This window comes from Fulmarus glacialis, unplaced genomic scaffold, assembly GCF_000690835.1.
Source record: "Fulmarus glacialis isolate BGI_N327 unplaced genomic scaffold, ASM69083v1 scaffold16988, whole genome shotgun sequence".
Classification (NCBI taxonomy): domain Eukaryota; kingdom Metazoa; phylum Chordata; class Aves; order Procellariiformes; family Procellariidae; genus Fulmarus; species Fulmarus glacialis.
Window position 1 is genome coordinate 1 of NW_009229119.1, and position 23,577 is coordinate 23,577.

General features: G+C 38.2%; 1 protein-coding gene across 1 annotated transcript; it reads left to right on the forward strand.

The window, feature by feature from the left end:
- The first annotated feature begins 6,590 nt into the window (after positions 1 to 6,590).
- Positions 6,591 to 23,486, forward strand: HABP4 (hyaluronan binding protein 4). Its single transcript, XM_009583749.1, has 7 exons — positions 6,591 to 6,642; positions 9,537 to 9,684; positions 10,580 to 10,756; positions 12,837 to 12,920; positions 20,049 to 20,217; positions 22,083 to 22,265; positions 23,356 to 23,486. The coding sequence occupies exons 1-7, from the start codon at positions 6,591 to 6,593 to the stop codon at positions 23,410 to 23,412; spliced, it is 870 nt and encodes a 289-aa protein (XP_009582044.1). The 3' UTR covers positions 23,413 to 23,486.
- Positions 23,487 to 23,577: the final 91 nt, after the last annotated feature.

Consider the following 23,577-nt stretch of genomic DNA (forward strand, 5'->3'; position numbering starts at 1 on the left):
CCAGCCCACGCCGGAGGCTTCAAAAGGGAAACAGGCCTTCGGACGTGTACATGAAAGCTTCAGAAGTGTCCTAAGAGACTAATGGAAGAGCATTAACTCTGCCACTGCAGCATCCGTAGTTTTCATGCTAGTTTAGCATCCCTGTTGATGCATTTCATCGCTTGTCGCCCTGGCCATTTTCCTTCGGTGTTTGACACTTCCAGGCTTGTTTTCTTGGTACCTGTGAGTTTTCTGGCACTTCGACTTCTTCAGGATTACGACGTGTCCGGGGACCTGTGCTTAGTTTGCCTTGAGCTTGTGTTGATGCCCAAACTTTTGAATAAAAACTTATTTCCTGGGTGAACTCTTAGCACGGTGTTCGGGGTGGTCTAGCTTGTTTGTCTCCTGCTAGGTTTTGACGCTAAATGTTGCCTGGGGGAATAGGGAGCCAGTTGGCTTTTATACCAGGGCGTCTGGCACAGTCCTCTTTGCAGCTGAAGACTTTGCAGGGCTATAGCTCGTTGAATTTGGAGGCATTTTTGTGAGTGTGATTGTTACTACTTACCTGGTGTTGAGCTTCAGGATGCTGGATTCAGTATCTAAAGTATCTGAGAGCTGGCTGATGGTTTCCAAATACTGAGAATCTCTGCACAGAAGGCTCTGGTTGTACCCTCTTGAGTTGTTGTAGATTCCCATTCTCCTGCAGTGAGCAATGAAGCCTAACTCATTAACTATTCTTAAGATAGTAATTTCTTCCTGTAGTAAAAGCTCCTGTTAAACTCACAGTAACTGAACTGTGTGTTTTAATGACCTAGAAAAAGGTGTGGCCTTTGAATCGGCGTGGTTGACCCATCTAATCTTTGCCAGTGCTACCAATTCTATTGCTTAGACTTACAGTCTTACACTACTCCAACAGCGATTATTTGACCTTGTGCAGCAGTTAATGAGCGTCTTTGTAGAGGATGATCTTAAGCAAGTTGTCACCATCCCTTTGGACAGTTTATGAAACTCGTCTTTTGAGATTCCTCTGTGGTTGTTACGTGACTTTGTCAGAGATCTCTGCCTGTAAGACCAACACTCACGCTAGTACCAGGCTTATTTTATTTGAATGATACTTTGCTGTGGCTATCCACAGAAGGCGAAGGAGCCTGTTCAGTGAACAGCAGAGTCTCAAGTTTTCATGAAAAAGTTCTTGAACAAGAACTGGTGGTTATCAGTAATCTACCAGGAGCGTGGAAGTATGTGAAGAGCATTCTTTACCTCCTACTTGTCTATAGGTATCTTAAGTATACAGGTTCTGAGTATAATTCTGTGGTAATGCACAATAACCCAGTGGAGTCTCTTTGACTATTTTCTGCTACCATGATATTAAGAAACCCAGTTTCTCATATGGAGACATCAGGTATATGCATCATGTTTTAATTTGTGCTAATATAAAATGGAGAAAAGACTGCTGGCTTATAGTAGTCTTTGTGAAAGTGAATTAACATCTATCTTAAGAGTTATTTGCTCTGAAAAATGCCGCACTTTCTTCTTTAAAGAAAGTGGCTATCCTGGATTTTGTGTGCACTGTATGTTTATGTCTTGGGCTTGTTGTAAAATAAAGGACTGTAAATATATAGCGCTCAGGATGCTAAACCAGGGCAGAGTTGAGACTCGGTCTTGTCTGCGTGCTGCTCCTTTGGATGTGCTGTCTTAGCAAGCCTGCTCTGAAGGACAGAGATCACCCTCTGGCTTAAGGCAAATACAGTGATGGCATAGCTGACAAATATAAAGCAAGTGGCGGGTTGAGGGAAAAATACAGGGTTTTTTGGAAGGGCGGGGCAGGTTTTTATTTGGGCCATACAAAGCTGAGTTGTTATATAGGATTCAACCAAGAAACTTCCCGATACAGTAGAAGATTCAGGGAACTATCAGCTTAACCGTTGAGAATGAGTAACCACTTGGGAACGTCCTTGTACCAACTCAATTTGGCGTAAAGCTTCTGATGATGGGCACACTGCTAGAAGAGTGCACCTCTATTTGGATAAATAAATAATATTGATTAAAATTACTAAATTGTGAAACTAATGACTAAACTTGTATTTAAAAAAAAAATTGAAATATTTTGTTTCCAGTCTTTCTTGGTGATTTTTTTTTTTTCCCCCTCCCAGATTTCGGGCATAACTCCCTCTAATTTCATATTACTGATTAGGAATTAAACACCATAAAGAAGTATCTAGACCCATCTGAACAGCTGAATCAGATTCTGGTATTACAGTTGAAATGATAAAATTCGGTCTGTATTGTACTAGTATTCATAGAAACATCACAGAACAGCCCAGGTTGGAATGGACCTGGAAGGATTGTCTAGTCCAACCTTTCCTGGGAAAGGCAGCCTAGAAAAGATCATCTAGCACCCTGTCCAATCGCATCTTGGAAACCTCCAGTGACAGGGACTCTACCACGTCCCTGGGAAGTTGTTCCAGTGAATGATTGTTATCACTTTCTTTCTAATGTTGAGATGAAACCGCTTCTCGTGCAACTTGTACCTGTTGCCCCTTGTCTTCTCCATGTGGCTTCCTGTGAAGAGAGAGCTTCCATCCTCTTTGTAGCTGCCCTTCCAGTACTGGACTACTGTGATGTGGTCCCCCCTGAGTCTTCTCTTCTCCAGGGAGAAGAGACTTAACTCCTTCAGTCTTTCGTCACAGGGCAGGCTCTCCAGCCCTTTGATCATCTTTATGGCCCTCCTTTGGACCCTCTCCAGACTGTTTTATCTAATTACTGGAGTGTTTTGCTTGTTTGGGGTACAAAAAGTGTTGCTAAAAGTTTCATGATTTTTGTTTTACTATTGTATTATTTCTTGAGCATATTAAATCTGAACATAATAGTCTTTACCTTTAGAAGGACTTGAAACAAGCCTAGTCTTCGATCTTGCAATATATAAAAAGGTTTTCAGTAGTTTGAGAGACTTATTTCGGTGTTATGTTTTGATGTTAGAGTGGAAGATTTACTCGCAAAGTTCTGTAAGTCGACATTTTTATACTTAGTTCTTCACTGCCTTTTCCAGAGGAGTTTCTACTTAATTTCTGGAGATGTTTTTAATTTGAAACAAACCTCCTAAGAGGACTTGGCTAGATAAACCAGTACTTTCACCTTTAGAATCTAAACTGTTTATTATGAATGGACACAACTGTAAGGAGACTATTTTTTAATCTTTCTTTAAGGAGAAAATGCACTCTTATTTCATAGCCTACGAAAACCTACACTTTTGACCTTGATGATGTATTTTTTCTCTTTTACTGACTGTGTTGTTTTGTGATTTTTAGACTGTATGCTGAGGATTTGGGTAAAGGTTGTTTGTAGGTATTACAGTCTTAATAATGGCACCACTTAATGTTAACTCAGTTCATTCTTAACACAGTGACCAAACTGCATTTGCCAGCTCTTTATTCAAAAAGCCCAGTTGCAGAGCTTGCATTCCTTACTGGTCCAGGCAAATTAAATTTGTTGATCATGCAGTAATAACCTCTGTTCTGTTGAAATCTCTAAACCTTTGTTGCTAATACCTCTAAAAGGTTTTCTTCTTTCATGTACATTTGATGACTCGTGTAACATTTAGATGTAGTTCCTGAATACTATGTGTTTTCAGTTTTTAGCTACGGTTTTAAGTTAATGTGGCACGGAATGTTTCTTGGGAATTTTATCTTCCCCTGACTGCAATTTTCTTCTTTTTAAATAATTTATTCCAATATCATTCTTTCAGCTACACAGTCGTAAGGATTGTCCAGAGGAAAGCTGCATAGGCAATTCTGTAATTGAGCACTGGCACACATGAAAACAAAATACCACAGAATAGAGTCTAACTCCATGTGTCTTTCTCTGGTGTGTTGCATGCAACAGCTGAAACCTTTTTTTGTATTTTGGGATACTGTGGTGGTATTCTGCAAATTGTGTAATTAGCCATGCTTTAGTTCACAAAATTAATTGCTTAAAGTTTGGAATTAAGATCACATGGGCACACACATGCAAAAGGGAGGAAGTAAGATTGTTTGTGCAGTCTTAAATCTGCTATGCTCTGAAATGTAGCAAAATAAGTCCGTGAGAGTGTGAACTGTCTTTTACTATTTCCAGTTATGCCGTTTTATTGTAAGGGAAGATCAGTTGTCCGTGTATAGGTATTACTGTGTTACTGACATGGTAATAAAGTAGTGTCTTTGCATGCAGCCATGATTAATGACGGAAATCCTTGAATTACAGCTCAACTTCTCCACTTGCCCTCATTCCAGACCAACTGGAGCAGTATTCCTGTTTGGTTTTTGTACTTGCTTATCTCCTCTGAACTCCCATTAAATTGTTTCTTGAGACTCAGATGTTTTGCATTTAAAAATGAGCTATTAAACTGAAAGCAGAGGAAAGAAAGGTCTCTTGGAATATGTGGAAAGAGATTTAAATTTAGGACCAGTGATTGTGCTGCTGTTGGCTTTGTTTTAACATCTAGAAGGCAGCTGAAACTTGTCTGAAATGAAAAATTTCAAGCACAGTTTAAATTTTTTATTTTGTGTATATGTAGGTGGGTGGGAAGTCTGTGCTAAAAGAGCTGTGAGAGGGATAAATAACTGAAGTTTGCTGGCATAAGGTTATTTAGTCCAGTAGAAGAAGAGTTGCAGGGCAGTGACACAAATTACATACTGTAAATGAGCTACAAAATGTCAGAGGAAATTCACTATCAGTAAGTGTAAAGTAATACGTGTGGGAGAACATGGATCGAGGTGGGGGGCAGCGTTGCAAGCTGTACTGCAACGTGAAAGATTTTTCGAATTCAAACTATTGTAGTTTAGGAAAGAGAGCTCGAGTCATTGGGACTGTTAACTGTAGAACAGCAGGTCTATTTCCAGTTGCCATCTAGGAGAGAAGCGGTGTTGGGAATTACTGAGGTAGCAGTAGCAAGGAAAATAGAAAAGGAATTGTTACGCCTTTGAAGGAATCTCACCTTCCCACGTCTTGAAGTGTGTCTGCTCTTTTGGTCACGTCAAAGATGTTAAAACTAGAAAAAGCATGCTAGAGTGACATGCATGATGGAACTTAACAGAATGATCTATGTATTGGGAGAAACTTACATTAAGGTTTTTGTTTTGAGAGAAGGTATCTGAGCTTACAAAAGGAGTGTATATAGAACTGCAGATGAGACTTGGAGAAAGCAAAGAATGTTTATTTCTGTAAAATAAGAAACAATAAAAGGATATAATTTCAGAGAGGTTTTGTGAAATAAGGAGGAAGAATGCTTTTTCTACAGAGACTAATTGTTCTGTGGCACTTCTTGCCGTAAGGTGACGTTAATGTATCAAAGCATGTACCTATTCAGACAGCAGTCTGGGTAAAGACATGGCAGCCCATATGTGGGTCTGTCCTCCATAAATCAATGCATATAATCTTTGAGTAAAAAAACCTCTTAAGGTTAGATTGCCAAGTGGAAAGTATTTTGTCATTGCTTTTTTCTTTCTTCAAATACATGCCATAAGATACACAAGTCTTTCATCTGGGCACTATGATTGCTCTAATGTGCATCCTAACTGAATCAAAACTACGCTCAGTTTGCCTTTGCTCTGTTCCAGTGTGTGCTACTTGGGCAAAATAGAAAAAAACTCTTTGTTTGGCACTTCTTCATCCCAGGCTGCATTTGTGGAAATGGAGTATTGACGGAATCATCTCACTGGGTTTGTGTCACCTATTTTGGTGGGGTGAGTTGGTCTCAAGCTTGTGAGAATTCATAAAACACTATGATGCAGCATTGTCAGCTGGATTTTAGGTCAGAATACAAGGTTTTGATGCTCTTTGCAGCAGTAATCTCCCTCAGCCTGTGAATTGCATGCAAGCTGCCACCCTCACCTGCCATGCTCCTTACATAAGGGAATGGGGGAAACGGAGCAAGATTTCTGCTCTAGTTTGTAGTCACTGATAGCAGTTGCAAGCTGGGCTCCTTGTCATGTTTGTCTAAAGTTAAGGTTTGCAGCACAAAAAAACTTTCTTCCCTTAAAACTAGAAATTAAAAAAAAAGATGAGCTTGCTGTCTCAGTGGGGGCCAGTGAAGAGCCCACAAAACCTAGAAAACTATCTCTTCCCAAGCAAAAGTCCCACTTGTTTGCATTGTTTTAAATCCATCTGTTAATCCAGCGTCTGGGAAAGCAGGCAATGCAGATCTTAAAAATACAGTTTCTGCTTTCCCAGTTGCATGTGATACATGCTTATTAAAAACACTTTTCTAGAAAGTCTTCCTATCTAAATGCTGCAGTATAAACAAAACTAATACTGATAGTGAAGTATTACTGTGGGGAAAGTGAAAACTACTTAAGTACGTTAGCTCTGTATGATTTAGAGTTTTAACAACAGCTTATAAAACTGGGCTTTTTTCTTCAGCGATGTCTAGTTCTAGTAACTGGTAATTTTAGTATTTACAGATGTCTTTCTAATATTAGCTCCGCTCTTCTTCTGGGGGGGGGGAAGCTGGGTCTGTTGAAACAGTTTAAGCATCAGATTTCTTTTCTGATTCCTCAGTTTAGAAAGTAAAGTGACAGGCAACTCAGCCGACAGACTGGGCTGCTGCAGTAACCTCATGGGGAAGCGGTGGTGAGATGGGGAATGATGGGCAACGTCTTCGGCTGAATACGGATTACAGATGTAACTGTAAGACACAGGAAAACCATCTTAAAGAGAGGCTAAACTTGGTAACTAGGAAAGAGCTATCTTTAGTTTTCAGCACGATGTTTGTAAGACCTCAAGTAGATGATCCATAAAACTCCAGAGCTTTTTTTGTGGTTTTGAAGAAAACCTGCATACCAGTCTGTATATCCAAACAAAAAGACAAAATTGGGGTGTCCTTGGAGAGATAGTTAATGAGCATTCAAAGCGTAGCCCAATTCCTTTTAAGTGAAAGCTATTATGGCAGTGCTACACATGATTGCTCATGTTTTGGGGTTTTTTATTGTTTTTTTTTTTTTCCCCCCCAAAGGGTAGGTGGCCTTTCAGCTCCTTAAATAAAAAAGAGTCTGCATTGGGACAGACATATGACAGAGGATTAAAATTGGATCGCTTATGCTACCACTGCTGCCAAGCTCCAGTTTAGTTTGCCCTTATATGCAGAGCTGAAAGTTGTGCTGGTATTTGAACTGATTCACAAGCAGGTCATAAGCTTCTGCCCTGAGGGTGACTCGGCTTATTAGAGAGGTGTAGTTGCTGCATACGGTTTTAATCCACTGCTGCATGTCTGTCAAACCAGTTAAAAATGTTTTTATACAGGTAATAAGTGCCACAAATAATCTTTCTCGTATTTAAAATCCATCTGCAGTAATTATAGCCACCTGTTAGAATCAAAGTGGAATAGCCTTGCACTGAAATCAGAGAAGAGCTGACTGCTTTGTCTAGCATGGTCAGTGCTAGTGACATGTAATACACAGGCCTATCTGGCAAGAAGACTTGTTTTGAAGTACTTTTGAGTGGTACTGGGTAACAGAATCAGAGACCATCTTTTTAAAATGACTTTTGCATCTTCATTTTTTTGGCACTGCTGTACTAGTTCTAAGGAGCTCTTTGAATCTGAAGGTGAAATTGAGGTTAATACTAAGGTTAATAAGGTTAATACTAAGTACAACTACTAAGTAGTCTCTGACTGCTGCATTCTTGCCAAGTTACTCTGTTTAGAATAACTGATGTTTCTGATAGCCAGTGAGAGGCTCAAAAATAAATAAAAATGCACTCTTGTATTGCAGTTGCGCATTCAGATCCAGTCAAAATAAGTAAAAATGAGGTCAGAAATGAGTAGTCACTTTTTCCAGAGCAAGATTCCAATTTGGTATTAACACTTGTTTAGTTGGGTGTTGTAGCTGAGATGTGCATAGAGCAGACATGTTTCCCAACAGCATGTACAATTCTGTATTCTTTCTAATTTTGCTTTTTATTAAAGCATCCGGGTTTGAAAAGCTTACTCAGAAACCGATTTCAAAAGTTGTCCTTTATCCAGAGATTACATCGTAATTTCTGGGACGTAAATATGCTTGCTGCTTTAAGGATCGAGCAACTCCAAATCTTGAGAAGAAAGAGAATTACTGGAATATATTATGTCAAGTGGTTTGTAGTTTAAAGAAAACCAAAGGTAGGGTTGCATTTGCGGCACAAATAAAACTATCTTCTGTGTACAGATACGACTGTCCTTGCTGCATAACAAAAAACTTTATTTACCACTCTTCTACGTTACTCACTAAGTGGATAGTTCTTTGAAGTTTTCTTTTTAAAGATGATGTTACAGACTTCATGCTTACCACCTAAGCTTTGATCAGAGATCTTATACCGGCATTTCTGTGGAGCTATGAATTAATTTGTATCTTAATATTGTGATATGGAATAGGCTTTTTTCTCTTTATGTGCTAGCAACAGAGGCCCAGTAGCCAGGACTGTCACTTGTCCACTAACCTGAGTTCAGTAACTTGCGCAGCATTGCACAGGTGCTTCTTGTGGAAAGAATAGCTCAGTTCTGTTGATCTGAGAGCAGTGTTTCTGTAGTTCCTTGCTTGATTGACTTAAACCAACACCTTTTTCAGCCAATAGTGTAAGTATAGGGGCCTAGCAGACAAAAGGCTTGCTTGCTTCTGGAGAACTTTGTCCTAAATAGAGCACAGAATTTGGGAAAATGGGGAAGGAAGCACATAATGAACTTCAGTCTTACGCTGGATGTATATGGGTTGTGTGGATAACCTCAGTTTATTCTCTCTCACAATACACAATTTCTTTGCATTCACTCTGCCCAACCTACTTTTCCTTAACCCCGACAATGGCCAAACAAACCCCCAAAAAGCTTAAATATGTTTTATCTTGGAATATGTTGACATTCTAGAATCAATTAGTGGTGTTGGAGCCTTTGTACTGACTGCTTGAGTTTCTGCTACAGTGACTTTAGTGTTGGTGAATGGTCCTCTCCTCCGTAGAACAGTAGTAGAAGGAGGTGACTTGCATCTGGTTGTTGGATACCATAGTCGTGAGCTTAAAGTAGAGGTGCAGGCTCAGACTTCTAAATTCAGCTCATCTGGCAGGAGGTGTGTTGTCTCATGATCAACAACTAAACTAATGCCTGTCTCTAACCGTCCTCCTCTTTCGCCCTTCATTGATCCTGCAGCCATCTTGCAACTCATGTCTTCCATTGAAACTTCTCTGCCTTGTCCTGTAGTACACTAGCAAGATTCTTGAGAGAACATGAGAGAAGCAGTTTTTGTTCTCCGTTTCTGTGACTGAATGTGAGCAAAATGAGATTTGTCGTCTCTGGAAATGTCTGAGCTGTATCAACACCCAATAGTATTTTTGCCTGAGGCAGGTTGATCAATACAGAAGGGAAAATAAGTAGATGTCTTTGAAACAGACAATGTCTGGCAACATTAACTGTAAGTGCTTTTAATATTTTGGTGGACTTGGGATTGGAGAGAGCAAAGCAGAAGACTGTAAGGTGTAAGCAACTCATTTCAGTCAGTAGTTTGGTAACTGCAATTTAGTTATTATTAAACTGTTAGTAATCTATATGTGTGTGTGTGTAGGCCAGAAGCGAGCACCTAAGCGGGGAGAAGAGCAAGGATTCAATAACAGAGGAGCAGAGGTGAAACAAGACAAAACTGAATGGAGACCATCTTTCAGGGAATACCGTTCCTATGAAACAGAAAGACAAGCAGAATTCACGGTGGAAAGGTATGTATCATAGAGGGAGAAGTAAGGTCCCTCATGGAGGATCTGCAGAAGGGTGGGAAGGGAAGGACTTAACCTTCTTAAAAACAGATCTAGTAGCCAGATGTAACTTGAAGGCATGGTTGCATTATTAATGTATAGATTTGTTGCAAGATGACTTAGTTTATCCCTGTCAGAGCTGTAATTTCAGCTTCCTTGCAGATTGATTTGGAGCAGTTTTGTTAAATGTTACAAATACAAGGCAAAACTGAAAAGTGTAAAGATCTGAAAACATAACCCCTAGTCTGCAACATAAATGTTCCTTTCTGAGCTCGTGTACCAAGCTTTGCAGAACATGTGCTGCAAGTTCTAAGTTGAATGGGTTTTACTGTTCAAACTGAAAATAAACCTGTCATACTATTTACTGCTTGGACAGTGAATGCATATCAATTTTGTTTTCTTTATAAGTACTGGAAAATTCTACCTAAACCTTTAACGCTTGAGGGTGTGGCTGTTCTTACTTTACATCACAATAGTTGTTATTTAACAAGTTCCCTGAAATTTTTAGCAGTTGCACATTAATCTTGGTTTAGACAGTGGAGCTACTGCCTGATAAAGTTGCTGAAGATTTGACAGTTTTATAGTGTTTTATTTAACTTCTCTATTACCAATAAACAGCTGAACTTTCTATTCCTGTTATCTGTAATAATTCCCCCTGAGTTCAGTTTACGTCCATTTTTAATGACAAAACTAATACAACTGTACTGTGTGCTGTGTAAAGATGCACTCTAAGCAGTGTTGTACAGCTACTGTTGTACAGTAGCTCTCATATACTGATGTCTCTCACAGCTGCACAAATACAAGCATATGAATTCTTTTCCCCTTCTTAACTGTTCTGTAGGAACAAAAATCTGACTAGAAATCTTCTTTTTAGACCAATTGAAAGATTAGATCGTGAAAGGCCAATAAGAGGTCGTGGTGGAGGAAGAGGTGGAATGCGAGGTAGAGGAAGAGGTGGTGGAATAAATAGAAGTTTCGATGGCTTTGATCAAAGAGGAAAACGTGAATTTGAAAGACAAAGTGGGACTGATAAAACGTAAGTGTTCTGTGTGCTGCTTTTTACTTGGTATACAAGTAAACAATAATCAGCACTGCAGTAATGTCTCTTAAGTATTCTGTTCCCTTCTTCTGTATCCAAGTTGGCTGGCAAAAAGTGAATACTGGTTTTAGTTTGAGGTCCTAAGGAAAAAAAGCTCTTAAACTCACAGAACCCTGTTTCTCTTTCTAGAGGAATTAAAGCAGATGACAAAAAGGGTGGAGGAGGAGCTCGCAACTGGGGAACAGTTAAAGATGATACGAGGTACAGCATACACTTGTGCCCCACTGTAGATCATCATTTTCTGAGGCCCACCTTAGATCATTATTTTCTGTTCATCAGTTTCATGTCCATTTTGAGCTTTATAAGCCTTGCTTTCTATTAATTCTTGTGATGAATGTTGTTGTGATGAACATAGTTTTACAGTTTTCTGAACTCGTCTCCTTCATGAGATTAAATTGTAGCAAAAGCATGAGGATGTTTCTTCAGTTAAGACTGCCAAAATCTTTTGATTGGGACCAAGTTGTCTTTTAATTGAAGTAAGTTACAGCTTTTCTCAATAGTCAAGGAAGTGGGACTCTGGTATTTAATGGCATTTCTACAAAATGCCGATTAAAAGATCAAAATTCTGTTAGTGCGTTTAAAGTCCAGTTTCTTTTTCTCAAGTTGTATGTATCATTTCTAAATTGCAAAACTGTAATACGATTCAGTGTGGCTCTAGAGGTAATATTTAGCTGACTTTACCACTGAAATACACTTTAAAATGCACAGGAGGATCAGTAACAGAATGTGATGGCTTATTAATGGTCAGATCAAAAAAACCTGGGAATTTTCAGTTTAATTCTATATTTCTCTTACTGGTTTCTGTTCAGATTTGTGAAAAGTTCACTGGAAATGTCGGGGTTTGTCCATTCTTTGCACCTAGCAATATGCTACTCTTTCCAGTAGCTTTTGTTCTCATGTGCATCTAGAGCTCTTTAATTGAGAACTCTTATAAAGGACAGAGAAAAGGCATCACTTTGAACTTACAGCATACATCTTTGCCCACATGCACATTCATTCACAAAATTGTTTTAAAAATAAAATTTTGTTTTTAAAACTTACATGGTAGATTCAGGCAATCTGGCTAAAAGGCTGAAAAATGCAGCCTTGATGGGTAATAATTTTGGGACTTGATATTCCAAGTTCTTCTGAAAGATTGTACTAACTTCTATCTCTTCTATAATATTTCATACTAAAAGTAAAAGATTGGTTAGGTACTCTGGCTTTTCAAAACAAAGGATTAGCTAGGTTAACATAGTTCTGAGCTGATAGCACAGAATTAGCTGACCAAAAGCACAAAACTAGCTTCTGTAGGATATCAGGGAAGGTTGTGTAAACTTTATAAAGTGCAAGAAACTTAAGATCCTTTATATTTATTCTCCCTAGTTAAGTTTTTTTTTCAGTTCAGTAGCATCAGAACTTATGATATAAACATGAGATATCAATGCTTTCTTGTGATGTGGTGCGTGTGGTAGAAGTGACATTAAATTGGAGTTGTCTAAGTAACTCTAAAAGCACGTCTGTGCCTTAATTGTACTCAATGATGCATCAAAGCTAGAATGTGTTAATTTTAAATATGTATGCCTACCAATGGAATGGAAGTAAGTATGCTACTCTTCTCGTTTGACGGTGAACTAATGTCGGTGTTACAGAAAATACAAACTTGGAGTATGAATTTTGCCATATAATTTCAACTTTAATAGTTAAAAAGAAACAGAAAGGCAAACCCAAACATCAGTGATACACTGTAATCAAGTACTGATATTAGTATTCATGATTGAATTATTTTGTCTTCATGCATGCTTTTCACTTTTTTGATTAAAAGTACGTAGAAGTCGGATTTTCCTAATACTTCTCATATTGTTAGTTGCTCAACTAGTCACTTAGTAGATCTACTGCCTGCTTATGATCCTAGAGTTTTTCTCCTCTATTTTTTTCCCTTCCTAAGGAATTCTGGAAAAAAGTCATGTATTGATCTGCAAGGTTCTTTTCCAGTGTGACCTGTGAAGACTTAGTGTTTTTTTGTTTACTGTTTTAGTGGGATGGAACAGACTGCTCCTATGGAAGAGACTGCAGAAACAGCTGAGCAGCCAGGGGCATCTGAAGGAGAGGCTCTGAACAAGTATAGTCTGACTACAATATTTTCATTCTAAATACAAAGAAAACAATTGACTGTTACTGATATACCTGTATATCAGTATTTCAAGGCATACTTGAAATGTGAACTGTGAAGTTTTGCTAGTGCGCATATTTAAAAATAGAAAACCTTTGTCTATATTTATGAGTCAAGAAAATGCATCCCTAATTCTGACTAACGCTTGGTTTATGCAGCTGCAGATTGCATTTAATTGCCAGTGATGCTTACGTTCCTAAGATTCGGTGATAATTTAAGGAGGAGCTACATATTGTCTGTTACCTTTTTAACTTGGCTAATTTGTAAAAACTACCCTGCTTTTTGAAGTTCTCTATGAGAAAAAGGCACTCAGGGTGCCTATGCAATCGTACAAACACAATTAAAATACACTAAGATAAAAGTCTCTAAGTCAGTATTCACCAATCACTAATACCATGCAGTTGTTCATGAAGGGCTCTGTAGAACTTGAAAAACTTGCTGGAAATGGTCTTGCAGTGAGCCTTAGGAGTAGGAGGAGAGAAATCTGCCCCTTGCCTGCTGGCTTTCATTCTTATCGGTGTCCAGTGAGAATTTACTTCACAGCAAATAAACACTGGCTTAAGAAAAAGTAACTGGACAATCTTGTCCAAGTAAGAGATTTCAAAGAATATTCAAATAGCATATAGTGAATATCTCCCAATGAGTGAAAGAGGATCAGTGCAATAAGTCAGCCTTCTCTTCTGCTATGAAGAAAAATTAGCTTGCTATGAAGCCTTTTTTACCTAGTGATGCAGCTCCAGTTAGTAGTGGCCTTGGTTCATTTCTTAATTATAAAGCTGACTAGATTACAAAACCTGTTCTATATGTTCAGGTTGTATAACCCTGTAAGAAGTTGAGTTAATATAGCTTTGATTCTTTTAATTTTAAACTAGCTTTTAATGTATAGCTAAAGGTGAGTATACATGAGGAAATGTGTCTCTGAAATTGAATGACTATGGTTGGATTTCCAGAAAACTGTTTCTAGACTAACTTAAATCAGATGGGTAGGGTAGATAAACTGTCAAAAATGCACTATATTAGCTAAATATGAAAACAGTTACTCAGCTTTTTTTGTCAACTACTTTTACTTATTTCAGACTTGTATTTGTTTCTACTCCAATTCAGGCTCTTTGTAGATGTGTCCTGACATCAGTTCCTTGTAGAGCATAAGGCATGAGAAGTATATATAGTGGCAAAGGCATCTGACAGAATCTGTCAGTTGTCTTTAATGGTTTTACCTTTCTCAGAGTTCACTAGGTATTTGGTCAGACTGTGAGCCTTTCTGGAGATTTTACTCCTCTTCCTGCTTCTAAAAAAAGCTTTGTTTAGGAATAGTCCACTGAAATCCGTAAGATTCAAAAATGCATGTAACCTACAAGTACAAAATTCTGCATCATGTATTCTTTTCAGGGTGGTAAATATTGTCCTGAAGACTCACAAATCTGTATACAAAATACGAATTACATATACCTCATTGCACTTACCTTTGGGGTTAGTGTCAGCTTGGTGACTCTATGTATTTTAAAATAGGAGACATTGTGCAAATAGTGCCTAGGTAATTAGGGATGGTTGTATGGCATACACCTTAACAAGGTGGAATTATTTTTGGTTTTTTAATATTTAAAAGCAAAAGCTGGTGGGGTATGGTTTTCAGGCTTCAGGATGTATTTTAAGGTCTTGTATGCTTAGATTGCCCTTGCTCTCCAGAGTTGCTGGATTTTGGCAGGTAACATACACCAGCAAAAGATTCTAGCTAGGCTACCTTCTGCTTTTGCTACAGCCTCAATACTGAAGGTGTAGGGGTGTGTGTTTGCTTAAGCTTCTGCTAGGATTGTTCTCATTTTGACTCTTAAATGTGGCGACTCCAAGCAATCAATTTCTTTTCTACTGCTTTATTGCAGTTGTGTGCTTGTATTGAGGAAGAGATGGAAAATGTGGGTTTGTTTCTTCTCTCATTCTCTTTCCTGTTGTAACTGTTTCCATTTGAAATTAAAAAAAAATATTCCTGGAAGTTGGGAATAATTTGTCTGCATGGAGATACCGTATAGCTTTCTGATGTGGTACAGGCTAATTTCAATGCAACTCTGGAAAGACTTTTGTGAACTTAGAGGGTCTTGCCTTCAGGACTGTTGTTGAGAAAAGAGTTAGTATTTGCAGAGTTATTTGCAGTTAGTATTTATTCTGTGGGATTTTCTTCCATTTCTTCACATAGGACTTTCTTCCTTTTTTGTGGAGCTATGTATTCTTCTGATCATTTAATAGGAAGCTTTCAAAATTTGTCATCAAGTTTGCTGAGCTATTTACGTCTCTTGTTTTTGGTGGGGGTTTTTTGTTTGGTTTTTTGTTTTTTTTTTTTTTTAATAGTGACATAAAGCTATCCATAGACCAGGCCAGATCTTCATAAGTATTTGGTTCAGTGTTTTTCTTCTCATGCATTGCTGTACTTGAGCTTCCATTTGCGGAGTGTTGCAGGACAAGAGTTTATTTAATACTTCTATAATAAAAATCAAGTTATTTCTTTTATATCTTCAAATTTCCTTGAGTGTATCAGCAATATCAATCTCTGTTTATAGCATCCCAAACTGCATGCTAATAGTTGTGGGTTTTTTGCTGCATTAATAAGTATAAAATATATAAGTAGTACAGCAGTATAAGCTTTCCTCACAGCTGCTTTCTGTTGAACTTGTCTTCACAGTCTGAACAACGTAACACACTTGTGTTGACTAGTAATGCAAATGAATAGATTTTTCTTTTTATTCAGTACGACACATACTCTAATCAATTCCTATCAGAGGTATTTGCAGAGTTAGTATTTATTCTGTGGAGTTTTTTTCCATTTCTTCACATAGGATTTTCTTCCTTTTTTGTGGAGCTATGTGTTCTTCTGGTCATTTAATAGGAAGCTTTCAAAATTTGTCTTCTAGTTTGCTGAGCTATTTACTTCTCTTGTTTGATTTTGTTTGTTTGTTTTTTGTTTTTTTTTTAATAGTGACATAAAGCTATCCATAGACCAGGTCAGATCCTCATTAATATTTGGTTCAGTGTTTTTCTTCTATACTTGTACAGTTGTTGCTTGGTCTTACCTTGTTTAAGTTTGAATTTTGCTGTAACTGGTGGTAATGCTTCTGTAAATGATGTTTAATAGGAAGGAGTCATGTCATTGATTTCTTGATAAAAGCTGAATAAAAATGTGCTTTGTGCAGCTGAATAATACAAAAACTGATCTGAATAAGACCCACTATCATTATTTTTAATGATATGAAAATAATCAGCCGAACAACTGAGCTTTCATTTGCATTTCTTCTGCATATTAATGTGCTCACGTAGAGCAGTTCCTGCAACACAGGTATGCACAGTAAACAGGGCGTAGCTAGAGCGTTATGGTCATCCATTAAAAACACTGAAGCAGTAGGAACCGTTACTGAAGACTCCCATTTGGTGTTTTGGTATACTTGCATTGTCAGTTCAGTTTGTTCCTGTCCAGAGGCCGCGCTTAGGTGTCTGGCAATATTTTGTAAGCGTGATTTTGGTGTGCCAAGGAGCTTATTAACTTGATTAATGAAAACGTACACCAAGCAGTTACTAAAAATGCATAAGGTTAGAAGGTAGAAAGTAATGCACAGAGTGCAATTCCATGCAGGCTTGGTGCCCAAAATAACCTGCTACAGCTGAGTCTCTGTACAAAATGTGATACGCAAGTTCCTGTTGCTGTGCTTCACTAATGGGAGGTATTTTGCCTTGGGAGTCTCAGCATCCTAAAACAAATTTGTATTGCTAATAACCTAGCAGTTGAAACCATCCTTTGGAGTAAAATCAAACCGTGCTTTGCAGTTGAAAAAACAAACATTTGCAGTATAAATGCACCAGTATTTCCTTTAGAACAGGCAAGTGGTTGGTTGTGATAGATGTGTACTTTTCAAAGCAATACCCATGATTGCTTTTTTGAGAGGTCAAATTGCTGTGTAGTGAAATGTCCTTGTGTTGTCTTATGATCCCAGAAGTTTAGACCTGAAAGGGGTCTTGCTGGCCGAAGGCATGACCAACCATACCTGTGCCACTTCTCATACCTGTCTAGTTGATGTTAATGTCCTTTACTGATAGAGATTTCAATGTCCCTTGATGGTCTTTCAATACTTTGAAAATAGAAACTACTGTGTTTGGTTTTTTTCTCCTGAGTGTCTTGCCTTAACGTCATGGATATGCAAAATTTTCTTTCTTTTGTTTTAGCATTATGTATGTTTCCTCCTCAGCATCTCTTTAAAGGCTGCCCATGTAGATCACTTATTTTAGACCTCATGCCTGTCTTGCAATTCTATTCTGGACTTCCTACCTGTTCCCACATAGAAGACATTACTCAGTTGAGACTTTGTTCCACCCTATCAGCAGTGACATCTGTTCCAGACAAAACTGTTGATGATCCTTATAACACTATGCTGTTGCAGAAGGGACAAATGCTGTTGTTAAAGTTCAGCTTGTCTGGATTACCTGCACAGTTTGGGGGGGTTGGGGCCCCTTGTTCAGAGCTTCTGCCTTGCTAGTGGTTCTTGTGTTTGGGTGGCTGATACTTTTGCCTGAAAGTATGTATTTCTACTTGTCGTTGGGACTTCCTGGTGGTGGTTGTTTTGGTTGCTTGTTTTCAGATCACTTACTCGGTCTCTTTAGCATCTCATACCACTGGTCAGTCCTTCAGTATTCTTGAACACTTGCACTATTGCCCTTCTCTTTCACAAGCTTTGTGCCATAGGAAATGCAGTAAATGTATATTATACTGCAGATAACTGCACAGAGCTGGTCTTAAAGCTCCACTCAGATGCTTGTTTTTCTTATGCAAATTGAAAGATTGATAGCTACTTCTCAAGTACTTATTGCAACCGGTTCTGTATCTTTCTACAGCTCTCACCAAGGACTAATGTGGTGAAAACTTAATGGGAGAGGAGGACCAAAGACTTCCTAAAGTTCAGATATGCAATTTACTGATTCTGTCCTGAAAGAGTGGCTTAGGAAGAAATCAAACCAATTTAATAGACCCCCTTTTTATTAGTTTACTTTCTCTTTTCTTCTTCCTCTGGGTGCTTGCAACTAGTCTTGTTTTTCCAACACCTATTCCCAAAACCGAATAATTGGTCAAAAATGATCTGGCTTCTCACCCTTGAGGACAACAAATGGAAATGTTTGGGGTGCAACTGATTCTTAATGCTCTTACACATGGAACAGTATCTGTTGGTGTTTTTCCAGAAGTAGCTGCATCTTTCACCAGTATCTTTGATTTAACTCAGTAAACCGGTTAATTTTTTTCTTAACAATCCTTCTAATTCATTTCAGATCTTCTTAATCAGTATGGAACCACAAACTGCTTACCAGTCTTTTAACCTTTAACTTTTGATTGATACAGCTGGAATTTTCAAAATAACAGGGCATGAAGGCATGTCAGAGGGTATTGCATATTTTTTTTTTTTTATTTTTGCTGCGAAGTGCATTTAAAACTGTTCATCCTAGAACCAAAATTAAGGGCTGCCTTACTGTTCAGTTCTGCTTCTACCTGTCATACGCTGGGTGCTTCAGGAAAATATTGTATAATTTTGACTGGCAAGAAATAGAATGGTTCTCTGCAAGATGAAGTAGGAAGAGGGAGCAGGCCTGTTCCTATATAGGCTAGTTCTAAATGTACAGAACACTCCCAACAAACGTGTGTATTCTGATGGGGTGCTTGTATAACTTCAAAAACAAAATGCACAGTTCACTGACTGTCATTTGACTTTGCATCTTTCCATGATAAAATAAATTTCCAACTTGCATCTAATCAATTATGTATTTACATTGGAAAAATCATCAGCGTTTGGTAGAAGATGATTTGGAACTGCGATTGAATGAGGAAAAACAAAACCATAGTTCTCCCACCAGAAGGGACCTAATTGAAAGGGTTTTCTGGAAAAATCAGCGTTAGGGAAATACTTAACCAACTTTGACTGCTATTGCAATGTGTAACAGTTTTGTGTGGGAGAAGGGAAAAATGGTTTCTCAACTGTCTGGGAGTAATCAGTGCAGGTTTTCCTGTAGTTCATGGTATTTGACTTGTTTCTGCAGCAAACAATTACGGTGATGAAGCGAGTTGTGCTCCCGGCATGTGATGCTGTTTAGTAGGGAATAGCTTTCTGCAAATATCATTAAAAGGTACACCTGTAGTATACTCTAATAGCTGCTGGTGCTGGGCAAGGCAGTCTCGGTCAGCATCAGAAAAGTGGCAGAAGAGTAGTCAAGCAGTGATGAGTGGAGAAGAATCTTTAGTTTTGTCTTAGGTATCTTGTCTAACGAATACAGACATAAGGCCTTGGACTTCTGTCTTCACAGTTCAAAAATATGCAAGGCAGACTCCGATGTACTCCATATGTTTTCCTTGAACATACCATCATTATTGCACTTTGTGACAAATTAAAACTGGCCTAGGATTAATCTGATTTTGCCAGGTGATAAATACTGTCTCCTTGTGTGCTACTACATCTGACAAAAGAAATCAAAGAAGCATCTTGTGAAATTTACAAAGGATATGTTAATAATTACCTAGAAGATCCCATGGTGTGACCATCATGTCTTTTTGATGACTGAAAGCTGCACTGAAACATGAATCTATCTCATATTGTCATCCTGCAGTACGAGTCAATAAAACCATGCAATCGGGGTATTTTAAAACGGCTTGGTATGCTTTTTTAATTATGGCTATATTTGCGAGGAGTAGATTCATTATTAAACAGTAGAGTTGAGAATATGCCAGATCAAAAGACAGACTGGTGTTGTCTAGAATCCGAAGTGCTTGAACTTACAATGAGACTGGATAAATACCAGAACTTACTACAGGAGGCTGGAGACAGCATTTGCTCGTATGGCTAATTTCAAACAGGCCATAAGTATATTTTCCAACTTACATTAATGTAAAACTCGCACATCAAATTACTGTGGGGAGTAAGGGAAATTGAGGATAGTAATTTGGTGAGAAACATTCCAAATGTTTTGTTTAGTATCCTTACTTTAGAGATTAGTGTTCTTGTTCATCCTGGCATGTTGCAAGCTAATGGTTTTTACTTTACAACTATAAACCTTTAGAGTTGCTGAAGGAGAGCCAATGGAAGAAGTAGTTCAAGAAATGACGTTAGATGAGTGGAAAAATCTTCAGCAACAGAATCGACCAAAGCCTGAATTCAACATCCGGAAGCCAGAATCCACTGTTCCTTCCAAAGCAGTGGTGATTCACAAGTCAAAATATAGCGATGATGTAAGCATTGCCTCAGGAGTTCTGTAAACTCTGCTTTATACCTAGGGTTAGGAAACTGTCTCTATTCTTGTTCTACTAGTTCTAGTATAATCTGAACAGACTAGAAATCAGTATCTAAGCTTTGTTACTGTAATCACGTATGTGCCCCAAAACTTGCTTTAAACTTAACCGGCTGTTCACTTTCTTCTATCAGATCATCACCCCTATTTTGTATTCAAATACGTAATATATTGGTGGTGTTGGGTTGACGGTTGGACTTGATGATCTTAGAGGTCTTTTCCAACCTTAATGATTCTATGATTCTATGATTCTGTATCAAGTTGTTCTCCCTTACGTCTCTGTCTTAGCAATATAAAACCTGTGTCCTTGCTGCTGCCACCTATGTAGATCTCTGGTAATACTGCCAGAGAAACTTGGTTTACTAAGCACTTCTTATCCTAACTTTGAATCCTGTTTAGCTTACTTGCCAGTATACACTTGCATGTATATATGAAACTTGGGTTTTGGCATCTATTAGTCTGGATGCTAAGTGCCCCATTTCTCATCTGTGCTGGATCCCAGCTTTCATTGTGCACTTGGAATATATGGGTTTGTTTTTTTTTTTTTTTTTTTTTTTCCTTTTCTTTACAGTTCTAGGGTCCTGCTTCTTACAAGTAACTCTGGAGAGCTTGTTCTATAGTAATGTGCTTTTTCCCCCCCGCTTTTCCCTAACTTTTATTCCACCATATTACTAGGATTGACATTGCAGGGACAACTTCTAGTTTATTGATATGATTGGGGAGAGAGGGGAGGCTTCTTTCACAGATTCTTGCTTATTTAGATTTCAGATTTTGGGGGTCACAGAAGTACGTGCATATACTTGTAGTCTAGCATGATGGAATTTTGATCTTTAAGGTCTGCATGCATGTATGAATACATGTATCCTTTGTCTAGTTATAATGTTAACATTAAAACTTGCAGATTTTTAAGCCTTAAGCACTTTAGGTCATTGAGTGCTTCCAGGGACAGACACTTAATACTGAAGTGGCCTGCTTCCTTTTTAGCATGGCTTTTGGTGCTCACAGTTGCCGTTATCCCCTCTTCCTTCTCTGAGGGAGATGGTGGTCGGGATGGGGAGAATATCTTTCACAAGTTCTGAAGAGAGTATGCAAGTGTGTGAAGAGTGCATGCAAGTTTCTGTTCTTTTTGCCTGTAAAGTTTCTTGGCTGGCAGTATCAAGGGACCTTGTCAAAATGAACATAGAATAGGAGATACAGGAACTGCATAACATGGACAAGTCAAACCCCTGTATTAGACATTGAACAAAATAAGTGATTCATCACTGTGTGGGATGAGTTTACATATGTGTTATCATTACTACCATGCACATTAAAATTATGATGGGCAATAGTCTTATATCCACTAGCTACTAGGAATACACAGAGTTAAAACAACAGTAATCTCATAGCTGCAGACAAATAGACTAATAGATCGGCTAGTAGCCAAATACTGTGCTTTACTATGGCCTTCTAACCATTACTTGAAGATAATTGTAGGACTAAGAATCAGCTTAACCTGATTCTCTAGACCCTTAGAAAACCTCGTAGATGATACTTCTGAAAAACCTCTTCAGCGTTACGGAGGTGGTACAGAAGATTTTGTTGCCAGGGCTCTCTGAGCCAAAAAAGAACTATCCCAGGCATCTGGGAAGCTACAATTGCCTCGCCTCTGTTAAAACCCTGTGCAAGTTAAGGCCTGTCTTCTATTCCGGATGTCATCTTGATTTATCTGCTGCTTAGTCTGTAATACAAGTGTGCGTGTGTATTATGTGTCGGGGGGGGAAAAGGTTGTGGAAGCTATAGGTTTTAACCAGATCTTCTTTTTAGTTGCAAAAAGAAGACTTTGAAGATGATTCTCATGTCTTTCGAAGACCAGTGAATGACATAACATCTCAACTGGATATTAATTTTGGGAGTCTTTCTCGCCCTGGCCGTGGATCAAGAGGAGCACGAGGTGGTCGTGGTCGTGGCAGACGAGTTGAGGAGACAGGACCTCGACCAGAAGTAGTGGTAATGTTTTTTATGGTTTTTGTTGTTGTTTGCTTGGAGATTTTTTTGGTTGCTGGGGGGTGCGTGTGTGTCCGCCCCCTTTTGTGTGGAATTACTGATTTCCGTAGCGACAGACTTGTTTTTAATTCCTGCCTCGTAGTGTGTTGGCCTGGTTGTTTTGAGTTCCTGACCCATATCATGTTACTTAAAATTAAATACCAGTTCAGGCTCACAACTCTTAACACATAAATTTCAAAAGGTCTGATTACTAATTGCTGTAATGGTAACTAGAGGAAAGTTACAATGAAGATTTGTTTCTGCAATGAATTTTGATACAAATTGGGAAGTGATTAAAATGACTAAAGGCTTGTATCCCTTACAAAAAATTTCAGTATAGTACAGTAATAGTACTTTGCTTACTGAGAGTGAGATCAGTAAATCTGGGATCCTACAGATGAAGACAGAATCCTATACAGCATCCTACAGAATGATATAAGTGTTCAATATAACCATTAAGAAAAACTTCTGCTGACCTTTTTCTCTTAAAAAAAAAAAAAAAAGCATTTGCGCACTGAAAAATGTCATCTTTATCCTTCATACTAACTGAAAGTCTCAGTTTACTTCTGTCTAGTATGAGTAAAATACTTTTAAGGTTGGGAACTTACAGAATGATACGGAAATGATTTGATGCATTTATTTCATCTGAATGAAAAAGGCTCTTTGTAATAATAGAGCATAGAGTTTAAAACTACAATCTAATACATGCAGTAGCCTTAGAATGTAAAAAGCTAATAATGCTGCTTCTAAAAACAGACAGTATTTTGGGTGAGATTGCTTTACTTTTTTTCCTTCACTTCAGTGCTGCAGAACTTGTGATCTTCTGGTCCTCCCCAAGCAGTAGATCAACATTATAAATAATGTTCACACTGAAGAAATTACAGTAGTCGTAACTTCCAAGATAAATGCTTAGCATTTCTGTGATAGTGATGGATACAAAGCATTTAACTTGAATAGAATAATGAACCCTTTTCAGGGTAAAATACATATACATAGCTGTCAGATGCTTTTGAAATGCATTCATTTTTATAAAGCTTCCTTTCTTACTTTATAGGTGCAGCTTGTTGCTCCGAATCCTGATGATCCTGAGGATTTTCCGGCTTTAGCTTGAAAAACCATCATGAATGGTGGTATCTCAAAGTAGCTTTGGTATAGCTGGAAGAGACCAGTTTTATGCTGGTGTGGATAAAGAAAGTCTGTTTCTACTGGAAAAGCTGTTTGCGTGTTTGATGTGGAATGATTGCAGCCCTCTACTAATGGAACTAGGTTCTGGAGA

What these genes read in the sequence shown, in the direction of transcription:
- HABP4 (XM_009583749.1), top strand. Translation starts at nt 6,591, where the DNA reads ATGGGGAATGATGGGCAACGTCTTCGGCTGAATACGGATTACAGATGT. An exon ending in TACGGATTACAGATGTAACT is followed by an intron (nt 6,643 to 9,536) that starts GTAAGACACAGG and finishes GTGTGTGTGTAG; the next exon opens with GCCAGAAGCGAGCACCTAAG. An exon ending in AGTCAAAATATAGCGATGAT is followed by an intron (nt 20,218 to 22,082) that starts GTAAGCATTGCC and finishes TCTTCTTTTTAG; the next exon opens with TTGCAAAAAGAAGACTTTGA.